We start from the raw sequence: 27,997 nt of genomic DNA on the forward strand, positions 1-27,997 counted from the left end.
GCAGAGTGGGTCGATGCATGTTCATTTTCATCATCTGAGTCAGATGCCACCAGCAGAAGGTTGATTTTCTTTTTTTGGTGGTTTGGGTTCTGTAGTTTCCTCATTGGAGTGTTGCTCTTTTAAGACTTCTGAAAGCATAGAATCATATAATAGAATATCAGAGTTGGAAGGGACCATAGGAGGTCATTTAGTCCAACTCTGTGCTCCAAGTAGGAACAATCCCTCATAGATTTTTGTCTCAGATCCCTAAATGGCTCCCTCAAGGATTGAACTCTCAACCCTGGGTTTAGTATGCCAATGCTCAAACCACTGAGCTATCCCTCCCTACTAATGTGCCACACCTTCTCCTTCTCAGATTTTGAATGTCACTTCAGATTCTTAAAGCTTGGGTCCAGTGCCATAGCTATTTTTAGGAATTTCACATTGGTACCTTCTTGTCAAATCTGAAGTGAAAGTGTTCTTAAAAAGAACACGTGCTGGGTCATCATCTGAGACTTATAACATGAAATATATGGGAGAATGCAGATAAAACAGAACAGGAGACACACAATTCTCCCCCAAGGAGTTCAGTCACAAATTTAATTAACACATTTTTTTAATGAGCATCATCAGCGTGGAAGCATGTCTCTGGAATGATGGCCGAAGCATGAAGGGGCATATGAATGTTTAGCATATTTAGCATGTAAATACCTTGCAATGCCAGCTACAAAAGTGCCATGTGAACACCTGTTCTCACTTTCAGGTGACACTGTAAATAAGAAGCAGACAGCAGTATCTCCTGTAAACGTGTTTGTCTTTGTGATTGGCTGAACAAGAAGTGGGCTGAGTGGACTTGTAGGCTCAAAAGTTTTACATTTGTTTTGCTTTTGAGTGCAGTTATGTAACAAGAATCTACATTTGTAAGTTACAGTTTCACAATAAAGAGATTTCACTACAATACTTGTATGAGGTGAATTGAAAAATACTATTTCTTTTGTTTATCATTTTTACAGTGCAAATATTTGTAATAAAAAATATAAAGTGAGCACTGTACACTTTTACTTCTGTGTTGTAATAGAAATCTATATATTTGAAAATGTAGAAAAACATCCAAAAATATTTAATACATTTCAATTGGTATTCTATTGTTTAACAGTGCGATTAATCGGGATTACTTTTTTTAATAGCGATTAATTTTTTTGAGTTAATTGTGTGAGTTAACTGATTAATCAACAGCTCTAATTAAAATATTTATTTTATGGGAGCCACTTATTCGTCTGGAGCACCTCAGAAGCACCCATTCTCTAGGACACAGACTACATGGAAAAATTAGCTTGCTAGGGTTATGATGTGTCAAGTAATTTCACATGCTCCTATGAACTGTTTACTCTTTAGTCAAGGAGTTTGATACCAAGTCAGGATGAAGGCTGATGTGGAATATGTGTTATACTGCCATGTCACTCCAGTTAAATCAATAAAGCAGTGTACACATTTATCCTACATGGGCCCGGTCCCTGAACTACATTGATAGAATGTTATTTTTGTCAGATCGATGGTGTTAGATCGTGTTTAAATAGAAATAGTTTTATTCATAGTCTAGTGGCTCACCCAATTTATTAAACATATTGAAAAGCCCAGCTGAAGCCATAATAAATTAAATTCTCTGATAGAAGAATTATAGAAGTGCCGGTAGTTTTTATATCACTGTAGTGCTCTAAGAGCAGAACAACTTCAAGTCCTATTCCTATGGACAGTTCTTGCTCTCAGAAGCAGGCATCCTAGAGTTGGACCTAGCTACAGTACTGTGGGGCACCGAAAATGTTTTTGTTTTTCATATGAAAAAGAAATTGCATGAGGTATCATCATTGAAAGAACAAGAGGCACAGAGGAGAATAAAAGGTCAAGTAGGGAGAAAAACAAGATTTTCTTACTAAAATTACCTCCTGGGATAACCCATTATTGGAAATGCACCATCCACCAGGGGCCTGGAACTTGTTAAAAGGGATTCGGCAGGGATCTAATGCCTCAAAACATCTGTTGCAGAATTCCAAAAATGCATCTACACAAGAAATTTGGCCAGACACCTTCTTCCTTCACTTTCCTTTTTGGTGCATGCCCCAGAGGGCCCATAATTAGTCATGTATCTGAGTGCTATATTAATGAGGGTTTAAATGCTACCTCTTGCATTGTGTTTTCCAATCAATATTGCTACTAGTTTATCATTTTTTTGCTAGACTTGAAATGGAAGTTCCATCATGGAGGGCTGTAGTCCAACATTTTTGAGCCCTTGGGGGACCCTCCCCCACGAGGGGGGAGATTACCAGAGCTCGGACGCCAACCTGAGCCAACTGTCTGCATTTCAATTAAATAGCTCTTTAGTCTGTGTCCCACGAGCCCGAGTCAGCTGACATTTGCCAGCTGCAGTGTAGACATACCCATAGAGACTCCCTGCTCAAATTGCTGTTGGCCTCAATCTCTCATAGATTCATAGATTCTAGGACTGGAAGGGACCTCGAGAGGTCATCGAGTCCAGTCCCCTGCCCTCATGGCAGGACCAAATACTGTCTAGACCATCCCTGATAGACATTTATCTGGTAAAGCATTAAGGAGTATCCTAGCTGGGTTATTCACTTCTCCAGATGTGGGCTTAGGTGCATCTTCAGGCACAAAATGTGAAGCTCTTGGGCTCCACATATATGTAGTAGAATTGAGACCCATCTAATTGACTGCTCTCTTGGTTGTAAAGGTCAGGTGGTCCAGATCTTGAACTCAGCAGTGTCCCTTCTGGTTAAAAGATAGGAAACAAAGGGTAGGTATAAATGGTCAGTTTTCAGAATGGAGAGTGGTAAATAGTGGTGTCCCTCAGGGGTCTTGTACTGGGACAAGTCCTATTCAATGTATTCGTAAATGATCTGGAAAAAGGGGTTAAACAGTGAGGTGGCAAAATTAACAGATGATACAAAACTACTCAAGCTAGTTAAGTCCCAAGCAGTCTGGGAAGAGCTACAAAAGGATCTCACAAAACTGGGTCACTGGGCAACAAAATGGCAGATGAAATTCAATGTTGAGAAATGCAAAGTAATGTACATTGGAAAATATAATCCCACCTATACGTATAAAATGATGGGGTCTAAATTAGCTGTTTCTACTTAAAAAAGAGATCTTGGAGTCATTGTGGCTGGTTCTCTGAAAACATCCATTCAATGTGCAGTGGCAGTCAAAAAAGGAAACAGAATCCTGGGAATCATATTAAGAAAGGGATAGAATATAAGACAGAAAATATCATATTGCCTCTATATAAATTCATGGTATGCCCACATCTTGAATACTATGGGCAGATATGGTTGCTCCATCTCAAAAAAGACATTTTGGAAAAGGTTCAGAAAAGGGCAACAAAAATTATTAGGGATATGGAACGGCTGCCATATGAGGATAGATTAATAATATTGGGACTTTTCAGCTTGGAAAAGAGACGACTAAGGGAGGATATGATAGAGGTCAATAAAATCATGACTGCTAAGGAGAAAGTAAATAAGGAAGTCTTATTTATTCCTTCTCATAACACAAGAACTAGGGGTCACCGAATTAAATTAATAGGCAGCAGGTTTAAAACAAACAAAAGGAAGTATTTTTTTCACACAACGAACAGTCAACCTGTGGAACTCCTTGACAGAGGAAGTTGCGAAAGTCCAAGACTATAGCAGGGTTAATAAAAGAACTAGATAACTTAATGGAGGATAGGTCCATCAATGGCTATTAGCCAAGATGGGCAGGGATGATGTCTCTAGACTCTGTTTGCCAGAAGCTGGGAATGGGCAACAGGGGATGGATCACTTGATGATTACCTGTTCTGTTCATTTCCTCCGGGAAACCTGGCATTGGCCGCTGTCAGAAGACAGGACACTGGGCTGGATGGACCTTTGGTCTGACCCAGTATGGCCGTTCTTATGTTCCCTCAAGGAGGATCTCATTCCAGAATGATGATTCAAAAGGACACTTCACTCTGAACCTGGGCCATTTGTCAAAATATTTTGTGAGCTGTATACCTGCCTGGAGTGTCTATTTATTGGACTCAGTGTGAGAATCAGAGGATGGTAACCACACTCCAAAGACTGGCTCAACTGGATAAGCAGAGAATGAATTTTCTGGTCAGGAGGGGAAAAAAAGTTCTTTCCCCACTTAGTGTTAAGTCTTAGAAAATAAGCTTAAAAGTATGTTAAAATAAATAAGTAAAATAAAGCTCTGTGTTGCTCCAGTAGGAAAAGGAGATGGAGAATTCATTGCAGCTGTCTTTTTAATACATGTCCCAATGTTGAGTAACGGAGGCTGTGACATTCCTGTTATCCCTTCCTGATAATCTGAAAATCTTCTGTGCTGGATTGCCTTGCTCCAGGCCTGCAACACTGGAGTGCCAGATAATGTCTGTGCCTCATTCCCTGGTGGATACATTAGCCAACAAGTTTATACAACAGGCCTCTGTGGGTTGAAAACAATAAGTCAAGAATCTCATGTGAGGCCCTCCCAAGAGCTCAGAAAGTTATAAATTTGCTAATTACATTGCAAAAGGATATGGGTGGGTAGGGTAAGTGGAGCTGAATCAGTCGTGACCTGCTTAAAGTAGACTAAGATTTCCTTTTACAGCCAATCTCACATGGCATTTCTTTTATTCAGAAGAGTATCAAAAAGTCCACTGTCTACTCTTTCTATATAAATATATATTTTTTCCCCTTAGCAAAAGTTAGTGGAGAGTCAAAAGAAAAGTAGTGTCTGGCCACTTGCAGATCTCTCTTCTATGTGATTGTTAATAATAGTGTGTTGAAGATATTAAGCATCAGGTCACTTTTGAGTAGCATGTGTGTGTTAATATATAAATTATTGAAATTCTCCTATATTCCACCTCAAGACTAGATTATAGTGATGTGCTGAACTTGGGGCTGCACCTTAAGTCACTTGGAAGCTAAAGCTAGTGCAGAATGTGGCAACCTGTTTTTTAAATAGTGCTCTGTTATGAACGTATCCAACCAGTCCTTCACAGTCTGCACTGGCTGCCTTTTGGTTTCCAGGTGAAACTGAAAGTGTTGGTATTGATCTGCTAATTCCTAAATGACTGAGGAGCTTTCTACCTGAAAGAGGGAGTGCCTCTCTCCATGCCTTACTAATGGCTGCAGCTGAGATCTGCAGAGGTGCTTGAGCTAAACCCTCTTTGGTGTAAATGAGGCAGCTGCTGGCAGAACATGTTCAGTGAGGTTCCCTTTCCTTCGGAATCTGTCCTTCCTCTTTGGTCCAAAGGCCCTGGTCTGTGTAGACCTTCTGCACACATTGTAGGAGAGCTGCGGAAGATGTGAATATTGCTTGAAGAGTGCTGTGTAGGGAAAAAAGAATTTGATTTGTGTTGTATGGCTATTCAGTTGGGCTTTGCGTGGGTGCTGTTTGCATTCTTTTAATATGGATTATTGATTTGTTCTGTTTTTACCTAGAGTGCAAAATAGGTGCCTTTTGTCCTTTTATAAATGCAAATAAATCCATTAATATATGCAATTCCATTGTTAAAGAGTTGTGGACTCAAAGCTGTTGGACGACACTTTTTAAAGTTGTCACATTTTGCATCCCATATTCCTCATAATGATATGATTATGTTATGGTTGTAATATAATTATGATGCATCTTGTACAAAATATGTCATGTGAGATGTCAATGAAAAAGTTATGGTTTGCTGAATATGACTATCCTATTTGTATGCATGTACCATTTTTGTACCTAGAGTTATAAATACTGACTATGCATCTATATTTCAAATGTGTTTGCTCCTGGGTAACGCCCACATATTAGTCTACATCCAGTGTAGCCAGCACAGTGTAAAGGGGCTGTTATAGGTAATGGCCCATCAACAAGAACAATCGGCCATGGGAAAAGCTTAGCCTCCCCTGATAAGCTTTCCTGTCGACGCTTCAGCCAAAATAAGGGTAATGGCTGCCATGACTCATCGAAGCATGCGAGGGCATTTACTAAATCGTGTGATATTGGACTCCATTTTGGTGCCTGTACTTTTCCACAAACTGTGCTGGGGGCTTTGTTTGGGAACATGGACGAACCTATAAAAAGGGGAAGTGACATCATCATAGGGCCTCACTCCCGTACAACACAACACCTGAAAACACCTGAGGAACAAAGACTGAGCTAGGGAAGGGGGGTCCCAGGCAGGACAGAAGCATTCCTGCCTGTGTATGCAAAAGCTGTAACCTGCTTGTACTAGCTAACAGGGTGAGACACTGCTTGATTCAAACCCTATCTAGTTTGTAAAGCTTAGATTTCGTTTCTCTTTATTTCTTAGATAATCTGCTTTGATCTGTACCTCACTACTTACAATCACTTAAAATCTATCTTTCTGTGTTTAATACATTTGTTTTATATTTTTTTTACCTAAAACAGTGTATTTTGCTTGAAGTGCTTGGGGAATCTGCTCAGGAGCAAAAATTGGTACATTGTCCTCTCCACATTGAGGGAGGGGTGGACTGGAGAATAAACTTACTGGTCAGGCTTTTGAGCAGGGTAAGATGGTACAGCTCTGGGGCTGGGGAGCTGCGGGAATAGCCTTCATGGAACTGCTGCTGGGTGAGTCCCTGTCTGTGTAAAGGTTTGTGGGAGTGCAAGACTGGGAACGGTCTGCAGCTTGTCACAGCAGCACAATGAGTAAGGGAGCCTGCGTTGGTATGCCAGCGGTTTCAGTTCCAGGTTACACCCCAGGGAAACCCGTCACAAAAGAAGTTATCTAAGATTAAAGGATCTCACCCAAATCCCATTGACCTCATTGAAAATCTTTCCATTGACTTTGGATAAGGCTGTTTTTAATTGCCACGAGTCTACCACAAGAAATGGGTGGTCATGGTACTTATTTAGAAACTAGTAATCATTTAAGTGTAACAAATCATACTTACTAAGCCTGGGTACTCTGGACATTAATAACTGATGAAGAATTGTATCTATGCATTCATTAGGTGGTTGTCCTTTGGGAGACATTTATTACAGCCAACCAAGAATTTCTGGCGCTCCTTATCACTATGTGCGAGCACCATTTTATTCTTGTAAGCTACTCAGCTCTTGCTAAAGGTAGACATTTGTTCAAAACTGTTTGCAAGCTGTACCTTTGTGATTATCAGATGTGCATAGTAACATTGGTTTATGAAACAAAAACTGATCATCTTTGACCCTGTGCAAAGATTTGCATTCCCTGGTGTTCACCCACTGATGGAAGCATTTTCAAAGGCAAACTGAGAAATTTAACACAATGTATTTGCTATGTTCAAGCATCTTTGCCACTCAGCTACTCCTTATAACGTTGATGTTTATCACTGATCAGACCTGTGCAACCTGCCTTTCTCTTGTTTTTTAGATATTGAGAATGAATATATATATTTTAAAAGACCCTTGTGTATTACAAAGCAAAACATATAAAGTGTAAATATTTACTGTATGTAAGTCTCTGCATGTTTCCATGTAACAAACGGGTCTCTAGTCTTTATTTTTTATTATTGATTTAATATAACATTAAAACAACTTATCTACAGGTTGCTTGACAAATTTCTATTAGAAAATTGTTGAAATGAGTGTTACAAGACAACTGCAGACGTTCATTTTTTCTTCTTTCTCCAGTTACTTTAGTAAAATTGTCCATTGTACTTAAAGAAAAGCCACCTTTTACTGCAGATGTGAGTTCTGACAACATAAGGTAGTAGAATGGGCCTCATTGTCCAGATGTGGAACACATATAAGTATCTGCTGTGATTAAGTGTGAATACAGCACCTGATCATCCTAGTACATGCTGAGAAACTGTCATCGCCCTTGAATCCCAGATGCCTGCAGGATTAGGCTGATGAAGAGGAGAATGAGGATCTGATATTGACAAGAATGTGGTCTTTATATTTGAAAATAAAGGATTGGAAACAGTGGATTTGAGCCTGTTAAGCACAGTATGTTCTGCTGGGGACTTATGAAATGCCATTTTAAATTTAAAATATGCATCAAGATAAAGTTTTAAGTTAATTTTAGTCTTAAACAAGAGCATTTCCCCTAGTAATAATGTTTGATAAAACACCTCACAAGTGCTTTGTGACCAACCCATTACATTTTCTGGATCAAATACTCTCCTTTGCGCATGTGTGTGTGCACATGCACACACCTACTGAAGTCAGCATAACCTTGACTTTAGCAAAGTTTTTGATACAGTCTCCCACAGTATTCTTGCAAGCAAATTAAAGAAGTTTGGATTGGATGAATGGACTATAAAATGGATAGAAAGTTGGCTAGATCATCAGGCTCAATGGGTAGTGATCAATGGCTCGATGTCTAGCTGGCAGCCAGTATCAGACAGAGTGTCCCAGGTGTCGGTCCTGGGGCCGGTTTTGTTCAACATCTTCATTAATGATCTGGATGATGGGATGGGTTGCACCCTCAGCAAGTTTGTGGATGACACTAAGCTGGGGGGAGAGGTAGATATGCTGGAGGATAGGGATAGGGTCCAGAGTGGCCTAGACAAATTGGAGGATTGATAAGGCTCAACAAGGACAAGTGCAGAGTTCTGAACTTAGGAGGGAAGAATCCCATTCACTGCTACAGGTTGGGGACTAACTGGCTAAGCGGCAGTTCGACAGAAAAGGACCTGGGGATTACAGTGGACAAGAAGCTGGATATGAGTCAACAGTGTGCCCTTGTTGCCAAGAAGGCCAATGTCGTATTGGGCTGCATTAGTAGGAGCATTGCCAGCAGATCAAGGGAAGGGATTATTCCCCTCTATCTGGCAAGGGTGAGGCTACATCTGGAGTATTGCGTCCAGTTTTGGTCCCCCCACTACAGAAGGGATGTGGACAAACTGGAGAGAGTCCAGTGGAGGGCAACGGAAATGATTAAGGGGCTAAGGCACATGATTTATGAGGAGAGGCTGAGGGAACTGGGCTTATTTAGTCTGCAGAAGAGAAGAATGAGGGGAGATTTGATAGCAGCCTTCAACTACCTGAAGGGGGGTTCCAAAGAAGACGGAGCTTGGCTGTTCTCAGTGGTGGCAGATGACAGAACAAGGAGCAATGGTCTTGAGTTGCAGTGGGGAAGGTCTAGGTTGGATATTAGGGAAAACTATTTTACGAGGAGGGTGGTGAAGCGCTGGAATGGGTTACCTAGGGAGGTGGTGGAATCTCTATTCTTAGAGGTCTTTAAGGCCTGACAAAGCCTTAGCTGGGATGATTTACTTGGTGTATGTTCCTGCTTTGAGCAGGGGGTTGGACTAGATGACCTCCTGAGGTCTCTTCCAGCCCTAATATTCTGTGATTCTATGAGTCTATGAAAGACCAAATTCTTATAGGAAGGCATTTGATTCAACTTCCAGAAACTCTCTCCTCGCTCTGAAGATGCTTGGAACAGCAATGATGGTCACTAACGAGGTCATAAATACGCTAGAGGCATTCATATGGTGAGTTTACCATTTGAAGACCAACATGATGACATTTACAGAGCTACGTTGGCGGATGTCTTCTAAAAAGCAGACAAATGGAGAATTGCCACTGATAAGGGGTGCATTTACACTACTATCAAGAGGGCAAATTATCAAGCAGTGGAGTGGCTCCAGGATGATCAAGCACATCTAAAACTATACTCCCTTATCAGGCATAGATGGGTCTTGGGGAAGAGCTGATCAGACTCGTTAGGCATGATATACAATACGCACCTGAATCAATCCTCCAACTAATCAAATGTTCATGTGCAAAGACCAGATGCTCACTACCCTGCAAATGTGTGGCCAGCAGCCTGCCTTGTGCAGAGATGTGCAAGTACAGCATGGATGAGCCATCAGCATGATGTGTCTAGCGGTGGTGCCCTAAATGGAGATAGAAGAGGAGTATTTGTGGCACCTTAGAGACTAACAAATTTATTTGAGCATAAGCTTTCGTGGGCTACAGCCCACTAGCCCACAAAAGCTTATGCTCAAATAAATGTTAGTCTCTAAGGTGCCACAAGTATTCTTGTTCTTTTTGCGGATACAGACTAACACAGCTGCTAGGATTGGTCCTAGGACTGACCCTTGGAAACTAGATGGAGATGACACTCAGGATGACTTTGATGAATAAATGTTTTCTGTCCTACATGTCAAGGCTAACTTCCCTAGCATTACCAATGCTCAATGTCTTTTTTTTTATGTAAATGATGCATCCCTGCATTAAAGTATAATTTAAAAAAGTTGATTTTTAAACATTTTCTCAAATACATATCTACATAATAGTTCCAAGTTTGTCATGTTTGATACCGTTGTGTTTGCAGGTTTTTGAATGATATCCAACTCAGCCCATTTCTAATGAGGTATTATCAATATTTCCACCAACTGGAGGACCTGGAACAGGGGCGAGGGCAGTGAGTTTCCCCAGCCATGCTGCAGACGAGGTGACAGTTGACATTATGATTGTGTAGATTTTTACAAATGAAATGACACCTTCCTGACCTGTCAATAACATGCCCACGGAATGAGATTGTACTACATTATGCCCTCAGATGATGGAAGCTGATTTGCAGTGAGTCATGTCAGTAAAAGCTTTAAGTGCAGTGCTCTTCACTAAACGATTTGTTAAAAAAGTTGGCAGGAATCAATATGTCTGCTCAGATTTTAAAAACAAACCAACCAACCTACGGGGATGGAGTAGGACAAAGAAATCCCAACCCCCTTTTTATTTACTAAAATGATCCACACAGAGACTTATTTTGTCTTGAAACAGGTACTGCAAACACTGATATTTGTATATTGCCAAGAATGTGCTAGGCACAATACAGATTTAAAATCAGATAGGTCACACATCATGGTCTAAATAGTTATTACACAAAGGGATGGAGGAAAGAATTGACCTCAAATAATTAATTATTATTATGGGATTGAAATGTCTAGCTGATAATGAAGTACGGCTCCTTCTGGGGTGAAAGGCAGCCCCTGTTCAACAGCACACAAAATCAGCACTCAGCAGGTGAAACCCCACCTTGATCTTGCAAGTGATTCTGCAGATGGGTTTGTTTCATTTTGTGGATAACTTATCCACTGTCATCAGGAAATTTCCTTTGCTCTTTTGGCACAGTTTGCGTAACTGGTACTTTCAGCTTGAGGACTTAAGCGGCCATGGAGAGCTTGTAAATCTCTTCAAGTCAGCACTTCAGTTGTACATTTCTGTGGGCATAAGGATTAAAATTCATAGCTGAGACAGACCCTGGAGGTCATTGGTGTAACATTTGTTAGGAAGCTTTATGAGTGAGAGGAAAGGGTTAAATGCACGTCTGCTTGGCTGTAATAAACAGTTGTCTCTGGTAATAAATTATCCAAACTGCAGGTGGTCTGTGGTATTGACAAAATACTGGCTGAATGACCCTTAATATGACCTATGTCCAAGCTAGTAAACACTTCAGTGCATCTCTGTGCCATATTGTCTAAAAATAGTCAGCAACCCTGATGGTCTACTCTAACGATTTCTTTTTTTGGGATTTCTTTTGTATTTGAGTAAAAATGGTATGTTACTTTCTGCAATGCAACTACTAGAGCACAAGAAAGGTGCAAACAGCGAAACAGACAAAATTAATACGAAGCATGAAGGAGGACAGGTAGTGCACCAGTGGCAGAAGTTGATGCCAAAGCTGATAGGTTGCAGTATAAAACTTTTTTAGATCATATGCTAAAATTCTGGCTGTGCAATGCATGAAGCAAAGAAACAATTATTTCCCTCCACCGTAATATCACAATTCAGGGCAACTGCACCTGTATTCCCCCTCCATGGTCCAATGAGGGCATCCACTCCCAAGCTTCCAGCTCCCCAATTGTCACTTCTCTTGGGCGAAGACACATGTCTTGCTCCCTTCTGACTCGGGTAGTTCCAGGCTGCACGGATCCTTGCCCACACTGTGTATTTCCCAGCAAGTCAAAGTGCCTAAGCAGGCCTGCTTTGCCTTTCTCCCCAGAGGCTATAAACAATATAATCACCCACAGGTATAAGTTAACACGCAGCCCTTTCTGAGCAAGCACATTTGTTCTTAAGGTGAAAGCATGACAGAGAAAAACACATTAAAACAATAAAAGATCCTACACACATGCTAATAAGCTTACCAGAGATCACCCCAGCCCCAACTAAGGCTCTTGCCAACACCACCAAGGGGTTTTTCTGTGGTCACAAGTCTGTAACAGCTGCTAGCTTAAAACAAGCACACCCATGAATTTGTGTCTTTCATATAGTTTGGGTCTTTGATCCGCAGAGACTGTGAATAATCAGCCATACAATGATCCCCTTCTCAGGGCAAAGCTTCAAAAAGTTGGGTCTTTGCATAATCAGAGATGGTAATTTGCACTCACCTCCCACCAGGTATCTCCTAGGAACCCTACTTAACTTTGTTTGTCCGACACATTGTTTAAAATAGTCCTTTGACGCTCATGACCCTTCCCAAGGTTTACACCGGCTATGTCTCCTTTCCAGAGATGTTGCATACAATCCCCCAATAATAAATAAACTTTGCATTTTTAATTCAGTGGACTCTAAAGATACTTAAACTTAATTCAGTGAAGTTTAAATTAGTTCAGTAGGTTTGTCAAAGATATTGCAGGAAAATGTCATATCGGTTACATGTAGCACCTTCAAAATCTCTAATAGTATGGTTGTCTGCTTGGTTAATTTGTTCCCTGCATACAAGTTAGTCTTATGCTGCTGATTGGGTGGTTATTGTTATGTGATCTTGCTATTGAATTAACTGTTACAATGCCTAAACTATTGCATATGGGTTTTTTCATTGTTTTTTAAATCCAAAGAAATAAAATAAAAAGACAAATCATTTTAGTCCTTGGCCTAGTCATAGGTCAGGTTTTCTAAAGCTTTTATCATTTTTTGTTGCCAATTTATAGCCATCTTTGTTAACTTGAAGAAGGCCTGCTGTAAGATATAGAGTGAAATCTGTGGGTAGATGGGCATTTATATGCTGAACTGATTTATGTCGGGAAAAATCATGGTCTAGTGGCTAGATTCAAGATCCCTGGGTTCTGTTCCTGGGGTGAGTCACTTAATTTCTATGTGCCTCAATTTTTCTCACCTGTAAAATGCAGATTATAATACTGGATTATAATCCTTACCAACTCAGAGCTGTCCTATAAAACAAAATTAAGGAATATTAACAAAGTACTTTTGCAATTCTTGGAAAGAAAGAAGGCCCTATAGAAGTCTGAAATATCACAGGCTCAGTTTTGGGAGGGTAGCACCAGCAATGCAGACTGTTTTACGTAGGAAAGCTAAGTTCAAATTGGAAGCTCAGCTCTCATGAACTTGAGCCCCAAGTGTTGAACTGTAAATGTCCTGTTCCTGAACAAGAGCCCCCAACTTTGCTTTATGAGCCTTTCATGCTATGTGCTAGAGAGGTGAAAAGTATTTTTATTGCTAATTTATTGTCTCTTTGAAAAGAGTTATGATCATATTTCCAGGAGGGCAGGGATAATTTGTGGCAGTCTAGGAACACCACTGAGGGTGCAAACCGCCACACTTAGATGTGTGAGGGTGGCGAAAGAAGAAAAAGTTCTAAAATTCCATCTGGGAGAAAATGTATTTCCCAACAATGTTTCTTCTCATGTGGAATTTTTGGTTCTGCATCGATATGCTCAACATACATGGAGTTCTCTAGCCATGATGTCCTTAGCCTAAAGGTTCAATTGCTGATAGAATTATACCAGCTTCATTTCAGCAGCTGGTGAAAACTTCTCAGCCACATGGTCCCCTTTAATGAATGATCATGTGACACACATGGGCAATAGTTGTTGACAGGTATGTGGGCCAGTGCCCTATGTCTTGCAGCAATCTGCACATGCCTGTGTCTGCAACTCCTGAGCCACTAGATTAGAAAGTTACGAGACACAACAAATGTTTCTTTGTGCAGAGGTTGTTTTGAATGTTATGCACCACACAGGTTGTATCCTGAAAGCATTTACACACAGGAGTAGTCCCATTATGGTCAGTGGGACTATTTTGCTTGAGTAAAATTACTCATGTGTGTAGGTGTTTGCAGAATTGAGCCCCAAGTGTTGAACAGTAAATGAAAGCTGTGAATGACTTCTAAGTAAAATAGGAAGGAAAACAAATTATGTTTCTATTGTAGTGCTTGGCAGTGGGTGGTTTTTCATCAGGGGGTCACTTGTACTTCATCCTCATGGCAAGTGTAGCGCTACAGATTAACATGCATGTTTTCTATTCCTTTAACTGCTTTAAATAGTGGAATGGTGGGAATGGGAACAAGTTATTTGTGTTTGCCCAATCTTGGGTATGTGCTTTTATAATGCACCGGATTAACCTTCTCCAATAAGCTCTACAGTTTGTAGCAGTCACTTGCTGTGCTTCTTGTGTGCGCGCTTCCAAATCTTGCTCACTCCTCCTTGATTCTTGGGAAACTAACAAGGAAAGATGTGTAACTTTTACAGCGTGAATTGCGCAGGGGCAAGTGAATCCTCTTTTGCGTCTGTTTCTATGAAAGGTTTGCTATGCCGGGTTATTTATATCCCGCACTTCTCGCCAAATATGTGATGTAATTTCCTAAACTGTGGACTCATGACTAGTTGCTAATGTTATTCTATTTCACAAATAGCATGAATGAAATACAAACTTCACACATCTAAAAGATAACCGTCTGCCTGCCTCTCCCACCTGTCGCCCTTCTGTGCCCATATGCCGTGATGCTCCTATAGCTGGATTTTTAGTGTACATGGCTAATTGTTACTACACTTGGCCAATGTGTATCAAGTTTTCAGAAATACAAAGTATCTTTATCTTAGCTGCACAAATCTCCCATGAGCACTAGGTTTAACTACATCCCGCATCATGCATTATTTTGGGAGGCGGTGGGGGGTCTAAGTGCCCTGTGTTGCTTGAATTAAGGAGGGCAATTTTAAATCCACTGCCCTTGTAAAAAACATAATGTTATGGTTTATTGCTGTGTGGCGTGTGCACAGTAGGCCAAGCTGATTGGTAACACCAGGTTTTCCCATGAAGCCTGTGGGATTGACAGCCACAGCTTGATCATGACAACAGATGGAAATCTGCTGTATCTGCAAGCGTTCTCGCCCAGCAGGTTTTAAGGCTGCAGCAATGTGAATACCATTCACAGAGCAAAGTTGTGTCTGTAAGGCAAATGCCCAGTCACGGGCCCTGTTGAGATTCAGAAGAATGAGTACACGCTTGTTATCTAGGATTATTGTACCAGAGATGGCTGATTTGCTATGATCTGTTACATAAAAATGAGTATCTGAATCAGGTGAGGCCTGGGGCTCGATACACTCTCTTCTTTCTCACTTGCTCTTCCTCTCTTGAATGAATGCCCCTTGTTCTCAGTGGGTGGCAAGCCTCCTACTCATCCACTTGACATTCCCTGCTGGCTGCCTCTTCAGCGAAGACCCACTTCTAAGGGGGTCAGTAAATCCCTGCCCATCCTGGTTTTGCTTTTCTGAGACCCCTGTTATCTCCTTATGGGAGATGGTGTGGACCCAGAATCAGGGGCAAATAGAAGGGCTAGTTTGGTGGCAGTATTTCCTGGCATGTGAGGGTCATAGGAATTGTGACTTGATTCCACCTCCCAGGCTCCACAGATCTACTATCTTCCCCGACACAATATCCCCTACACCAGTGGTTTTCAACCCTGGGGGTACACAGAGGTCTTCCAAGGGGTACATCAGCTCATCTAGATATTTGCCTGGTTTTACAACAGGCTACGTAAAAAGTACTAGTGAAGTCAGTACAAACTAAAATTTCATAGAGGCAATGACTTGTTCATATTGCTCTCTATACTATTCACTGAAATGTAAGTATGATATTTATATTCCTATTGATTTATTTTATAATTATATGGCAAAAATGAAATTTTCAGTAGTAGTGCACTGTGACACTTGTGTATTTTTGTCTGGTTTTGTAAGCAAATAGTTTTTAGGTGAAGTGAAACTTGGAGGTACACAAGACAAACGGACTCCTGAAAGGGGTACAATTGTCTGGAAAGGTTGAGAGCCAGTGCCCTACATACTTCCACCTAGCCGAGGAAACTGGTTGGTTCTGCAGGCCTAATGTATCTCAAGACTGGCCAGTGTCCTAGTAACTGAGCGCAGAATCTGAAATTTAGTGCAATGGTGTTGATTATTTTGACTGCTTTTTGTTATCTTGAGAATGCCAGTGTTCTTGGAACAAACTCATCATTCACAAATATATCATCATTTACATGAAATAGTGTGTGAAGCAAAATCTTCATCATACGAGTGATTGCTTAAAGCTTGGTAAACACATACGCAACATACATTTAGACAACTCACCATGGCTTGGAGTTGCTAAGATTTTCCTGACTTGGATGTTTTCTCATAGATAAATCAAACTGGATTTCCAGTCATTACAACAAACACTTTGGCCATCTCAAGATTTTTTTTTTAAAGGTCTTGCAAGACTTTTCACTACTCAAATTTGAGCTGTGTGAATGGGTTACAATACAGTTTTATTTAGCACAAGGTCTGGCTACCCTACAAGTGCTACAGCGGCACAGCTGCAGGTACCCCACTGAGTGTAGATGTAACACCGACAGACCCCAATCATTGGTGGGTGGGATCAAACCTGGGACCTCTGGAGCTAAATGCCATCTGGCCCTTAGCTAAGGCTGTAGAGCAGACTCATTAATCTCCCTTTAAGTGGTCTTGGTGCCACTAGATGGGACAGAACTCCACACCCAGGAGGTGTGTGGGTTACATGCTTCCCCTAGCTGAGGAAGTGCGTCCCAAGCTTCAGAGGCTTCCCAGTTGGAATCCCGAATGAGCCCCCACTTGTAACGCTGAAAGACTCCGGTTGTCAGTGGGTAGAATCGAACCTGGGACCGCTAGGAGCTTAGTGCATGAGCCTTTACTGAATGAGCTAAAAGCCATCTGGCCCTTAGCTAAGGCTGTAGAGCAGATGTATTAATCTCTCTCTAAGTGGTCTCGGTGCCACTAGATGGGACAGAACGCCACACCCAGGAGATGTGTGGGTTACATAGACACCTGCTACAACAGCAGAAGGGGTATTTCCATCACTATAGTAAATCCACCCCCTCAAGAAGTGGTAGCTAAGTCAACAGAAGAATTCTTCCATCTATCTAGCAATATGTAAACCAGGGCTTAGCTCAGATAAATTACATTGCTCAGGGGTGTGAATTTTTCTCATCTCATCCCTTTGGTTTTTATTCGAAGATGTGTATACGCAAGTGATTTCCCCCTCCACCCCCAGCTCAGATATGAAAAGTGGGGCTGAATCAATCAGACAGTGAGAGAGAGGAATTTGGAAGGCTGGCACTGGAGACTCTCACCAATCATGGAGAGATTATGCCTAAAGGAAAGAGGGGAGCCGGATGCTAGTTTGGTGGGATGGGCAGCAGAGAGATGTAGGAGGGGCTTAATGCACATCTTGGATTCCTTTGGCTGCTGCCAGCAGAATGCCACACTACTCCTGCAAATTTCTTTCAGTTTACTCCCTATATTATTTTTAATTTCACGCAGTAATTAGTCTTTCCCACTTGCTGTTCCACCAAAGTGTTTTCTGTTAATTCCAAATCTTCCTTTACAGATAAGGTTTCTCCTCTCATTTACATTCTGACGTTTTTACCGCTTTTTCACCAACTTCCAGTTAAAACCAAAATGTCTCTGATAGGAAAATATCAATCCAATACCCTTATTTTTATATCATAGCCGATGTTAGAGTTTTCTAAGTGACTTCATTACATTACCCCCTTTCTCATTTTTTTCCTCCTTGCTAGCTTTCTTAACCTGCTTTTTGCCACTTAATAGTTCTCTAGCCACTCAAATTAGTTTTGCTGATCCTTCCTGTGTCCCTACTTACTTCTGCGTAGAATGCCCTGTAGGCTGAACCACGAATAGAACCCAACGTTTCTGCTTCCCAGTCCTGTGCTTTAAATGGGAAAGCTGTTCTGTAATCTGTAATAACACATAATAACACATACCACCTGCCTCAAAGGGGTGTTGTGTGGTTTAAATAGTTAATGTTTGTACATTGCTTTGGACATATAAAGTACTAAATGTTATTAACTATGCAACAACACTTCCACTCTGCTTATCCACAGACTAGGTGCAATATGGCCAATGATATAGCAAGCTTCTCCCCAACCTCCCACTTGACCTGGACAGGCCAGCAATGGCCATTTTCCATGGCTGTTCAAGCATGGGCTCCTAGCTGCAGCCTCCAGCATGGGTGCCAGCTGTGGGGGGTTACTTTTTTGTGTGTTGTGGACTCCTTTCTGCTAGGATCTGAGCTAAAACCACCAACTCATTTTTCACAGGCCACAAGATAATCTGCAGATGAAAACTATTGTAAATCATTACTGACTCTGGCTAGAACCAAAGCATTGGTGAAGTGTTGACCTATACCTGTACCATACTTTTCCCCCTACTCCACACTGCTTTCTCCTATTTAATTTGCTCTAATGTGGCTCCAAGATATTAGGTTTAGCTTCTTGATGTTGCCTACCTGTAGTGTAATACCGCCGATACAGCTTCACAAGAGGGCTGTGGGAGGGAGGCTGGTGGAGGGTTGGGTAGGGCACTCTACATTTAAGATGCCATTGCCTGTTTTAAAGTTATTGATAACTCAGAATAACAGGATCTTGAATGCATATGGATCAGTGTGCTAACTAACAAAGGCCAGGAGGAGGTTCTGGTGGTGGTCTGTTTATAGAGCACCAGATCCAACCAGAGAACAGGATGAGTTACTGCATAAGCATTGTCTGTAAGGTGTGGAAAGAAAAATGTGTGGATATGGGGAACTTCAGTTTGGGAGATATGTGCTGGAGATCTCATGCAGCCAATAGTAAAACATCAGTAGAATTTTTAAAAATTGCAGATAATGTTTTCATACAGAAGGTAATGCACCCAGGAGGTAACTCTAGTTTGGACTTCATTATGACAGATAAAGATGAATTCATCACTGGGCTAGTAGTTGGTGATCATGGCCAAATTGCATTGATATGGGCAAACAGATGGCAATCCCAGCAATTAATATGTACTTGGTGTTTCACAGCAGCTAATTTCCCAGAGCCGAGGAAAATTATGAAGAAAATTAATTGGGAGATGCCAGTCAACATGGTTTTATGGAAAATGGGTCTTGTCAAACAAACCTCATTTCATTCTTTGAGGAGATCACAAGTTTGGTTGATAAAGGTCGTTGCATAGATATAGTATTCTTAGATTTGGTAAGGTGTTTGATGTAGTGCTGCACGGCATTTTGACTACAAAATTGCACTCTATATTATCAATAAAGTACCCATTAAATGGCTGACAGATAGATCTCAAAAAGTAGATGTCAATGGGCAATCATCATCAAATGGGTCAGTACTAGGCCTGACGTTATTCAACATTTTCATCAATGACCCTGGAAGTAAATATAAAATCACTGCTGATAAACTATGTGGATGACCTAAAGATTGGTGTAGTGATAAATAATGATGAGGAGAGGGCAGTCGTATAGAGATCTCTGGATCACTCAGTAAGCTGGTCACATTAAAAGAAAATACATTTTAATACACCCAAATGCTAATATATCTACCAGCAAGGAAGGCAGGCCACACCTACAGAATGGGGTCCTGGAAAGCAGTGACACAGGAAAGGATTTAAGGTTCACAGTGAACAAGCAACTCAACCTGAGCTCACAGTGCAATGCTGTAGTTAAAATGGCTAATGTGATCCTTAAGCATATAAACAGGGGAGTAGTGAGTAGGAGAAGGGAAGTGATTATATTGCTGTATGTGGCATTGGTGGAGGTGATACTGGAATACTGCTTCCAATTCCAGTGCCCACATTTAAAAAAATATATTGAAAAATGGAGAAGGTGCCAGAAAAAGCCACAAAAATTAATGGAAGGCTAGAGACAATGCCCTAGAGAGAAAGACTTAGAGCTCAATCTGTTTAGTTTATCAAAAAGAATATTGAGGGGTGACTTGATCTGAGTGTGTAGGTACTTCCTTGGGGAGAAAATACTGGGTAGTAAAGGTCTCTTTAATCTAGAGAAAGGCATAGCAAGAATCAGTTGCTGGAAGTTGAAGCCAGGTTAATTCAAATTAGAAATTTTTAACAGTGAGGGTGATTAACCACTGGCACAAGCTACCAAGGGAAGTGGTGGAATCTCCATCATTTTACTGTCTTCATATCAAGACTGGATACCTTCCTGGAAGATGTGCTTTAGTCAAACACAATTATTAAGCTTAATATCAGAGTAACTGGGTGAAATTTAATGGTCTGTGATGTACAGGAGGTCAGACTAGATGATCTAATAGTTCCTCCTGGCTTTAAACTCTGTGAATCTATTTTTGTGTAAAAATCTCACAGATGGGTGACAGTGACAGGGGTCAATATGAAACTTGACAAGGGAGGCAAAGCATGGAGGGGCGGAGTTCTGTAAAGCTTTGAAAGTGGTAACAAGAAACTTAAATTTGGCATGATATTGGCTAGGAAGCCAATGAAGGGATTAAAAAAGGGGAATTATTTGATCAAACTGAAGGGCAAGGAAGAAAAGTCACTCGTTATTCCCAATTGCTTTTCCTTGTCCGCTATTCTGTCCAACCTTATGCACACACAGGGCCGGCTCCAGACCCCAGCGCGACAAGCACTCATGTGGGGCGGCACTTGCCGGCAGGGGCGGCAGATTGGGCCGGCGGACCTGCCGCAGTCACGCCTGCGGGAGGTCCACCGGAGCCCCGGGACGACCGGACCTGCCGCAGGCATGACTGCGGAGGGGGCGCTCCTCCCGCGGCTCCAGTGGACCTCCCGCAGGCGTCACTGCGGACGGTTCGCTGGTCGCGCGGGTCGGCTGGACCTCCTGCAGGCATGCCTGCGGCAGCTTAACCACAGCCGCCGGACTAGCGAACCGCCCGCAGCTGCGGGAGGTCCAGCCGAGCCGCGCGACTAGCGGACCCTCACCAGTCAAGCCCGCGGGAGGTCCGCTGCTCCCAGGGCTCCGGGGAGCCTACCGCGCATGACTGCTTGGGGCGGCGAAATATGTAGAGCCGGCCCTGTGCACACAGGTTTACTCCAGTGTCTTGCTCCTGTACCTTTTTTTTGCACCGCACACCACACTTACTTTATCACTAGTGGTCTTTTGTGGAATTAAATATTTACTTGACATTTCTTTGCATAATACGGTACCTGTTCTGAATAACTATGTCAGGATAAAAGTCAAGACAGATACACTGGGGTTGTTTTATCTTTAAAACAAAAACAAATGTTGGGTCAGGAATGTTGAGATATACGACAAGATTCATGTTAACTGATCTCCCAACTCTGAGACAGTGACTGAGATGCAGTGATTTGTTGTTACTATGAATAGAATGACCCTCACAAACCAGCTAGCACCCTGGCATTGGGCATAATAATAAAGGTCACAGAGTCTGTGGGTGTCTGTGGATCATGAGAATTCACTTACTTCTAAGTATTGGACCCTGGTCTGTAATTTCATATCAGGTCTAAAATCTTTAGGTGCTTTCAGATTAAGTGCATTGGACAAGTGAATGTCACACCAACATTGTACACGACTCAGCTGCTGCCTGCTGCACTTGATATTGAGGTGGCCCATAGCTCAATGGAGCGTGAAGAGATGCTTATCTTATTCTGCAAGATTATCTCCTCTACACTGAGGGTGTGGACATGTCACCACCAACGTTTTTGCCTTTCCCAAACACTTTCTCTCAGAGTAAGTTCAAACACTGGAGTGAATTCTGATACATAGTTAGCATCTCTCTCTTAAATACTGTAGAGTAGAACTTCATTAACTCATCCTGATTGAGACCTCAGCCCAGCACAAAATTTAAGCATTGCTTAAAGTTAAGCACTTGAGAAGTCTCACTGACTTCATTGGGATTACTGATGTACTTAGCTGATGTGCTGGCTGAAGGCCTGAGAGAATTAACAAATTAGCAAGTTAACACAATGTGTGTAGGTTTTGTTATGCTTAGACTAATCCTCAGGCATTTCGTTGACAAGTTTTAATTATTTATAACAACACTCATAATATATGGAGTAAATATTCTGTGATGACTTTTGTAAACGCTCAGCAATGAAGTCTTAACCGCAGCACTCGATTAACCATTTGCTGACCAGTGTCTTGTATGAGAGTGTATGATCAGCAAAGTGCATGCTAGCAAGGGTCTGCTGTCCTTCAGTTAAAGCAAGTTGCATTGAACCTGATGGGATCCAAGGCTTTCAGTTGCTATAGTAAAATGTTTAAGCAAGAGAATTTATATTTCAGGCAAAAAAATGACTGTGTTGTGGAATAGTGTGAACCCTGCAGCGTTTGGTTCATGGGGACTGGTGGTGAAGCATTCCCTACAGGCGGGGGTGCTGGGACAATTTGTACTGTGGGGGTGCTGAGAGCCATTGAACCAAACTGTAAATCCTGTATGTGATGGAAATCACTTCAAGCCAGGGGGTGCGGCAGCACCCTGAGCACCTCTTCTTCTACCACCTATGCCTACAGGTTGACTGAGAAATTCAAGTTCTAATTCAGGCCCCTAAGAGGATCCTTTGACTTCCACAGGGACGCTCTCCACATTCTTATTAGGATGCTTTGGAAACTTAAGGTAAAAATCTTCTTCATACTTCACTAGCCAACATGGTCTTAGTCTTTAGACTTTATTGCCCAAAGAGTGGATTCCCTCCATTATTTCTTGTGACAAGATCATAAACAGCCGAAGGAACAGGAGAGGTCGTGAGCTTGATGTTCAAAGAACAACAGTTGGAAAAAAACCACACACACCCTTTTTTTCCCCTCTGCCAGTTAAAGGGGAGAGAAGTCTCTAAAACATTAATAAGGATAGGAGTAGAGCACGTATCATGAAGGCTTAGGCTGCTGAAGGTGTTACTCTTCCTAAACCCCTTAAACATGGTCAGTGAAATCAGCTGCATCATCACGGGCCCTAAAAAGGACTTGTTTGTGGGCTTGCTCCTGCTTAAATCGTAGACTTATAGGGGACCAGGATGGAGCCCTAATGTGTGTGTAAAAAATACCCATATTAGCACCAATTTTCATATTGCTTATGAGTGGTTTCACCCAGTGTAAACATCTACTGATAAACCTTTATACCATGCCACACCATCCTGTATTCCTTACGTATGGGACACCGCAGTTTATCACATGGTTAATACCTCCACATATAGGGTGTAAAATATATACGCACGTGTGGACACACTATGTATATTATAAAGTGTGTGCACATACATGTCATATTTTCTGTTATCTATAATGTGTAGTAGTATGGCTGTGTAATTATAAACATGATATCTCTTAACTTTGTGATAAACTGCATAAGTAAGGAATACATGGCATGCCGTGGTATAATGGTTTATTAGTATGGGTTTAGAATTGGCTAGCAAACCCTTGCTCATTCTGGGTCTGATCAAAAGCCCCTTGAAGTCAGCGGAAATATGCCCTTCAACTTTTCAGTGTTCCTGATCAGGCCCTTAATGAAGGTTATAGTTTCTCAATTCAATGTCAAGGGCAATATGAGAGATTAAGAAAACCCCTAATAATGCTGTACCACATTGCATGTGACCTACAGAGTAGGCGATCTAATAGAGGTCTAACAGGGCTGGCTTTAGGCCGATTCCCCGGAATCGGGCCGCACTCCCGTGCCTAAGAGGGCCCCACACCTTAGGCACCTTTTAAATTTTTTATTTTTTTTTTACTCACCCAGTCTGCTCCAGGTCTTCGGCAGCATTTTGGGGGTGGGGTGGGGGGTCCACTCTGGGTCTTCGGCATTTCGGCGCCAGGGGGTCCTTTGGTGCCGCAGAAGACCCGGAGCGGACCCTCCCCCCCGCCAAAGTGCCGCCGAAGCCTCGGACTGCCGCCGGGTATCCGAATCTGGCACCGCAGTTCAGAAAGCCGGCCCTGAGGTCTAAAGTCTCTGGCCACATCAAGCTCTTAACAATTGAGAGCACAGATACTGTGTATATTTGTAAAATCCCTGACGCTGAGCATTTTGTGAGTTGGAAACTCAATCTTTTGGCAGCAAATACTAAGTAGCATGCACTTGAGACCTTAAGTATGCAAAATTCACAACTTTGCAAAAGCCTGGGAGGAGTGGGAGGCACATTTTTTGCAGCAGAAACATCAAGGCAGCTTGAAATCCTCTGTTCAAATTGCCGTCTAAGTCACACACAACTGTAACTTGCCTCTCTCTTTTCGTAATGTTGTTTGACATAATGTCACCAGCACTGAGCAAGTTTTTTCTCCTTGCACAGTGTGTGTGTCAACACATTACAGCTGTGATAAACAATCTTTCTGCTTTAAATTTCATACATTTTTGGATTATGTTACACTGAAATAAGCTGGTCTTCATCTGGTATTTTTTAAACTGCATATATGTGGAAATGCTTGGCCCTATTATAAGACCAAGAGCAACCAAAATGCTTTGAGCATATACGGCATGTGAAATAAACTCCTACGTGTACGTGACTAAGGAAAAAATATAGTTGAGAAAAAAAGAGATGGGTGTTGCATGAGCTGAAATTCTGTTCTTATTATATTCTGGGGCATGCATAAATGAATTAAAAGGTTCCTTCAATTCTAGGAAAAGGGAGGAGGTTCTTTTAGAAGATTCACCGCAATCTACTCCATAGCTGAACATTTACTATAGACCACACACTGAAAACATAAAAAATGATTTTTTTAAAAGAAGATGTAGATTAACATCTAGAGTCCTCTATTGCAAAATAATAAAGTGGATCTGAAGTTCTGATACAGTGGTTACAGTACACTGGTTTTTAGAAACCAGAAACTAGTGCGTTAACTTGTTGGATGTTTGTCAGAGTGGCTTAATAGGGCATGTAAAATATTTCTAGTAAGAGGCTTTTGCATTAGAGAATTAGGATTGGGAAACACCATTTTTGTTTAAAATAGCAGAAAATCTTGCAATAGCCAGAGAGTTTAGCTTCTTCATAATACAGATTCTGACCTGATCCTTATAAACATTTGATGCTATCTGGTGTCTTTTCTTTCTTTTTTTTTAGTGAATTTCTTGCTATTGTTATTCTAAAATGAACTGTTTGGAATCTGGCAAAACGAAGTCCTTGAAAGTTCAGTGTGATTGGCTGCCTGAAATGTTGACTAGGGAAAATATTGGGAAGAAAATGGTTAGAAAAGCTACCTTTCAACCAAGAAGCATGGCACTGCAGGGAGAGGAAGCCTAGACAGTACCTTTCTGGTTGACTACCGTCCTCCTAGGTGTAACCTAAAGGCTCTCAAGCCTTTCTCTCTTGCACAGATTTGTCATGATACATGGTTTGCTACTGCAGTATATAAACCTGTACTTACATACCGACGAGGCTTGTGTGAGCTTCAATCTGCCGATCTGGACAGTAGGTCATTCCATACGGCTAGAAACACAACCATTCAAATGACTGAATTCTTATGCCACTGCTAGCCCACCTGCCTCCCTCCCGTCCTAAATCTGCTTCAGTCTCTGGTTTGCCTCCTGTCAATGCAGACTTGTTCTAAAATTTGGAAGATGCAGTTAGTATTTCCGGGTCAAATGTTGGATTCATACCAGTTCATTGGCATGACTAACAGGAAGAGAGAAGCAAACACAGAGACTGTGCTACCCTGCAGCCCTTCGTTAGGGGCTCCTTTATTGTTTTTAAACTTCTGATTGGCAGGTCCTTCGTTGTCTAAGGCAGGTGTGAAAGGAGCCTCAGGTATTAATAAATCTTTCCTTTAGGCCTACAGACTACACAGGGGGCTTTAAGGCTAATGGAAGCTTCCAGTCCAAGTTGCACCGAATGCCCATAAGGAAAGTGCAAAGAGGTCAACCATTTATCAAGAAACCTCCTCTCTCCAGAGCATGATTTCCCTCTCGCCCTTCCTTCCAGACATTCCAGCCCACTTGAAAGCAAGGTTGTTTTATATTCTGAGACCAAGTTTAGTTTGTATCTAGTAGGGCTGGGCAAATGGCTTGTGGGAGTGGAAATAATCCAAAAATATTCCAGCCTTTTCTCTTTGAGATGCCTTCAGTCTTCCTTAATATGCCTTAGTAATGTCAAAGCCCGGAATCCCCTCCCACACCCAAACTCCCTCCCGGAGCCTGCATGCCCCAACCTCCTATCCCAGCCCCCTCCTGCACCCCAAACCACTCATCCCTAGCCCACACCCCCTCCTGCACTCTGACCCCTTGACCCCAGCATGGAGCCCCCTGCTGTGCCCCAAACCCCTCATTCCCAGCCCCTCCCCAGAGTCCACACCCCCAGCCATAGCCTGCACCTACTCACGCACTCTGAACCCCTCTGCCCCCTCCTCCCAAACCCCTCATCCCCGGCCCCACCCCAGAGCCTGCACCCCCATCTGGAGTCCTTGCACCCCTGCCCCAGCCCGGAGGCCTCACTTGTATCCTGAACCCATCATTCCTGGCCCCACCTGGAGTCCACACCACCAGCCTAGAGCCCATACCCCCCCACCCCAATCCCCCCTTCCCCGGCCCCACCCCACAGCCCACACCCCCAGCCAGAGTCCTCACCGCCCTCCTGCACCTCAATCCCCTGCCCCAGCCTGCTGAAAGTGAGTGAGGGTGGGGGAGAGCAAGTGGGGGAGGGAGGAGGGGATGGAGTGAGCAAGGGCGGGGTCTTGGAGAAGCGGCAGGACCTCAGAGAAGGAGTGGGGTAGGGGTGTTCCGTTTTGTGCAATTAGAAAGTTGGCAATCCTACCCGTGCGGTTAAGAGAATGAAATGAACGGTTCCCAGAGGTAAAAGACCTGGGATTTTGGTGATGGGCCTTGGGCTTATGTGATAGGGTGAGACCTTGTGGCCTGCCAAGGTCTCCACCGTGTTGCACCCTCTGTCCCCCTCATGATGCGGGTGGGGGGGGGAGCGGGGGGGGGAGGGTGTGAGAACTCAGGGAGAGCTGAGTCCTGGCGGGATAGACTGAGGAGAGAAGTACTCCTCGTTATGGGCAGGAGTAAAAGTAACATTAAACACTTACCAGTATGGGGGCCGGGGGCGGGGCCTTGGGTGGAAGGGGTGTGGCCTTGGGCGGAAGGAGCGGGGCTGGGGGTCACCCTCCTCCAGCCAGCCAGCCCATCTGTGTTGCCTGGCCCACACCGCCTGGGGCTCTGACAGTGATTTAAAGGGCCTGGGGCTCCAGCTGCTGCCCAGTATGGGCGGCGGCCAGGAACTCTGGGCCCTTTTAAATCGCCGGCCCCAGGGCAGCTGCCCCTTTTGCCCACCCCATTGGTGGCCTGGGGTGGGGGGTCAAAAGGGGCAATGACTGCGGCAGCGCTTTAAGCAGGGTCCTTTGCTATGGCAGTGCTTTAATGTCGGCTGCATACAGCCGCTGCATACAGCATACTGGTGGCCACTTTTTACTGGTACGCCGCACCGGCCCACTTTCACCCTTGGTTATGGGTTATATGGTAAGGAGCCCCATAACCCCTGCACTGGAACCAATGAAATGCCTGGTATAGGAGAGTGTGGGGGATAGGAGGGTAGTGCCCCTCTCTTGTGCTAAAAGTTTAATAAAAGTTGCATCCTGCTGCTTATTTCCATGCATGTCCTGTCCTCATTTTGCTGCTGTGTCCACCTCAATGAGGCATAACTCCCATAAGTGTGAGTGTTTCTGTTGTAAGTCCATATCCATTCGTGCCCCCCACATCATACATATGGCTGCATTATTCATAGCCTGGGAAAATCAAACAACACTAAAATCCTTATTGACACTGGGCTGCGGTTCTGTCCTCTGTTACATGTGGACAGGTCCAAGTTGGATGGATGTTAAATAGGGTAGAATTTGGTTCAGCGTACGCTGTCTCATCACTACCTTTTTACGAAGTCTACTCCCTCAGACCCATTTTTCACCAGAATCCCTCTTCTTTCCTACAAAATTGAAAGTCTGGGAGACATGCAGGACTTTCAATGCCTTATGAAGCAAAGAACTATTATATATTATCAACAAGCTGTTGCATCTGACACACCTGTGAAATTTCTGC

At 42.7% G+C, this 27,997-nt stretch overlaps 1 protein-coding gene and 1 long non-coding RNA gene across 8 annotated transcripts in view; one reads left to right on the forward strand and one right to left on the reverse strand.

The window, feature by feature from the left end:
• RBM20 (RNA binding motif protein 20) overlaps nucleotides 1-27,997 on the forward strand; it is a 163,430-nt gene that overhangs the window by 56,533 nt on the left and 78,900 nt on the right. For 3 of the 7 annotated variants that reach the window (XM_039481671.1, XM_039481677.1, XM_039481678.1), the window contains exon 1: nucleotides 25,867-25,917. The exons of 1 other annotated variant lie outside the window; for it this stretch is intronic. Coding sequence is in view for 2 of the 6 variants with exons in the window: in XM_039481675.1 (XP_039337609.1) it covers nucleotides 25,865-25,917 (53 nt within the window). In the remaining 4 variants the exon portion in view is untranslated. Of the gene's footprint in view, nucleotides 1-10,355; nucleotides 10,406-22,573; nucleotides 22,607-25,741; nucleotides 25,918-27,997 lie in introns of those variants that run through there. 3 more of the 7 variants (XM_039481672.1, XM_039481675.1, XM_039481676.1) reach the window with 2 other exon arrangements.
• LOC120368928 lies at nucleotides 87-27,892 on the reverse strand. The gene is made up of 3 exons (XR_005582850.1): nucleotides 27,829-27,892; nucleotides 25,343-25,400; nucleotides 87-125 (listed from the first exon to the last, which is right to left on the reverse strand). It is a non-coding gene; the product is annotated as an uncharacterized LOC120368928 (long non-coding RNA).

This window comes from Mauremys reevesii, linkage group 7, assembly GCF_016161935.1.
Source record: "Mauremys reevesii isolate NIE-2019 linkage group 7, ASM1616193v1, whole genome shotgun sequence".
Classification (NCBI taxonomy): Eukaryota; Metazoa; Chordata; order Testudines; family Geoemydidae; genus Mauremys; species Mauremys reevesii.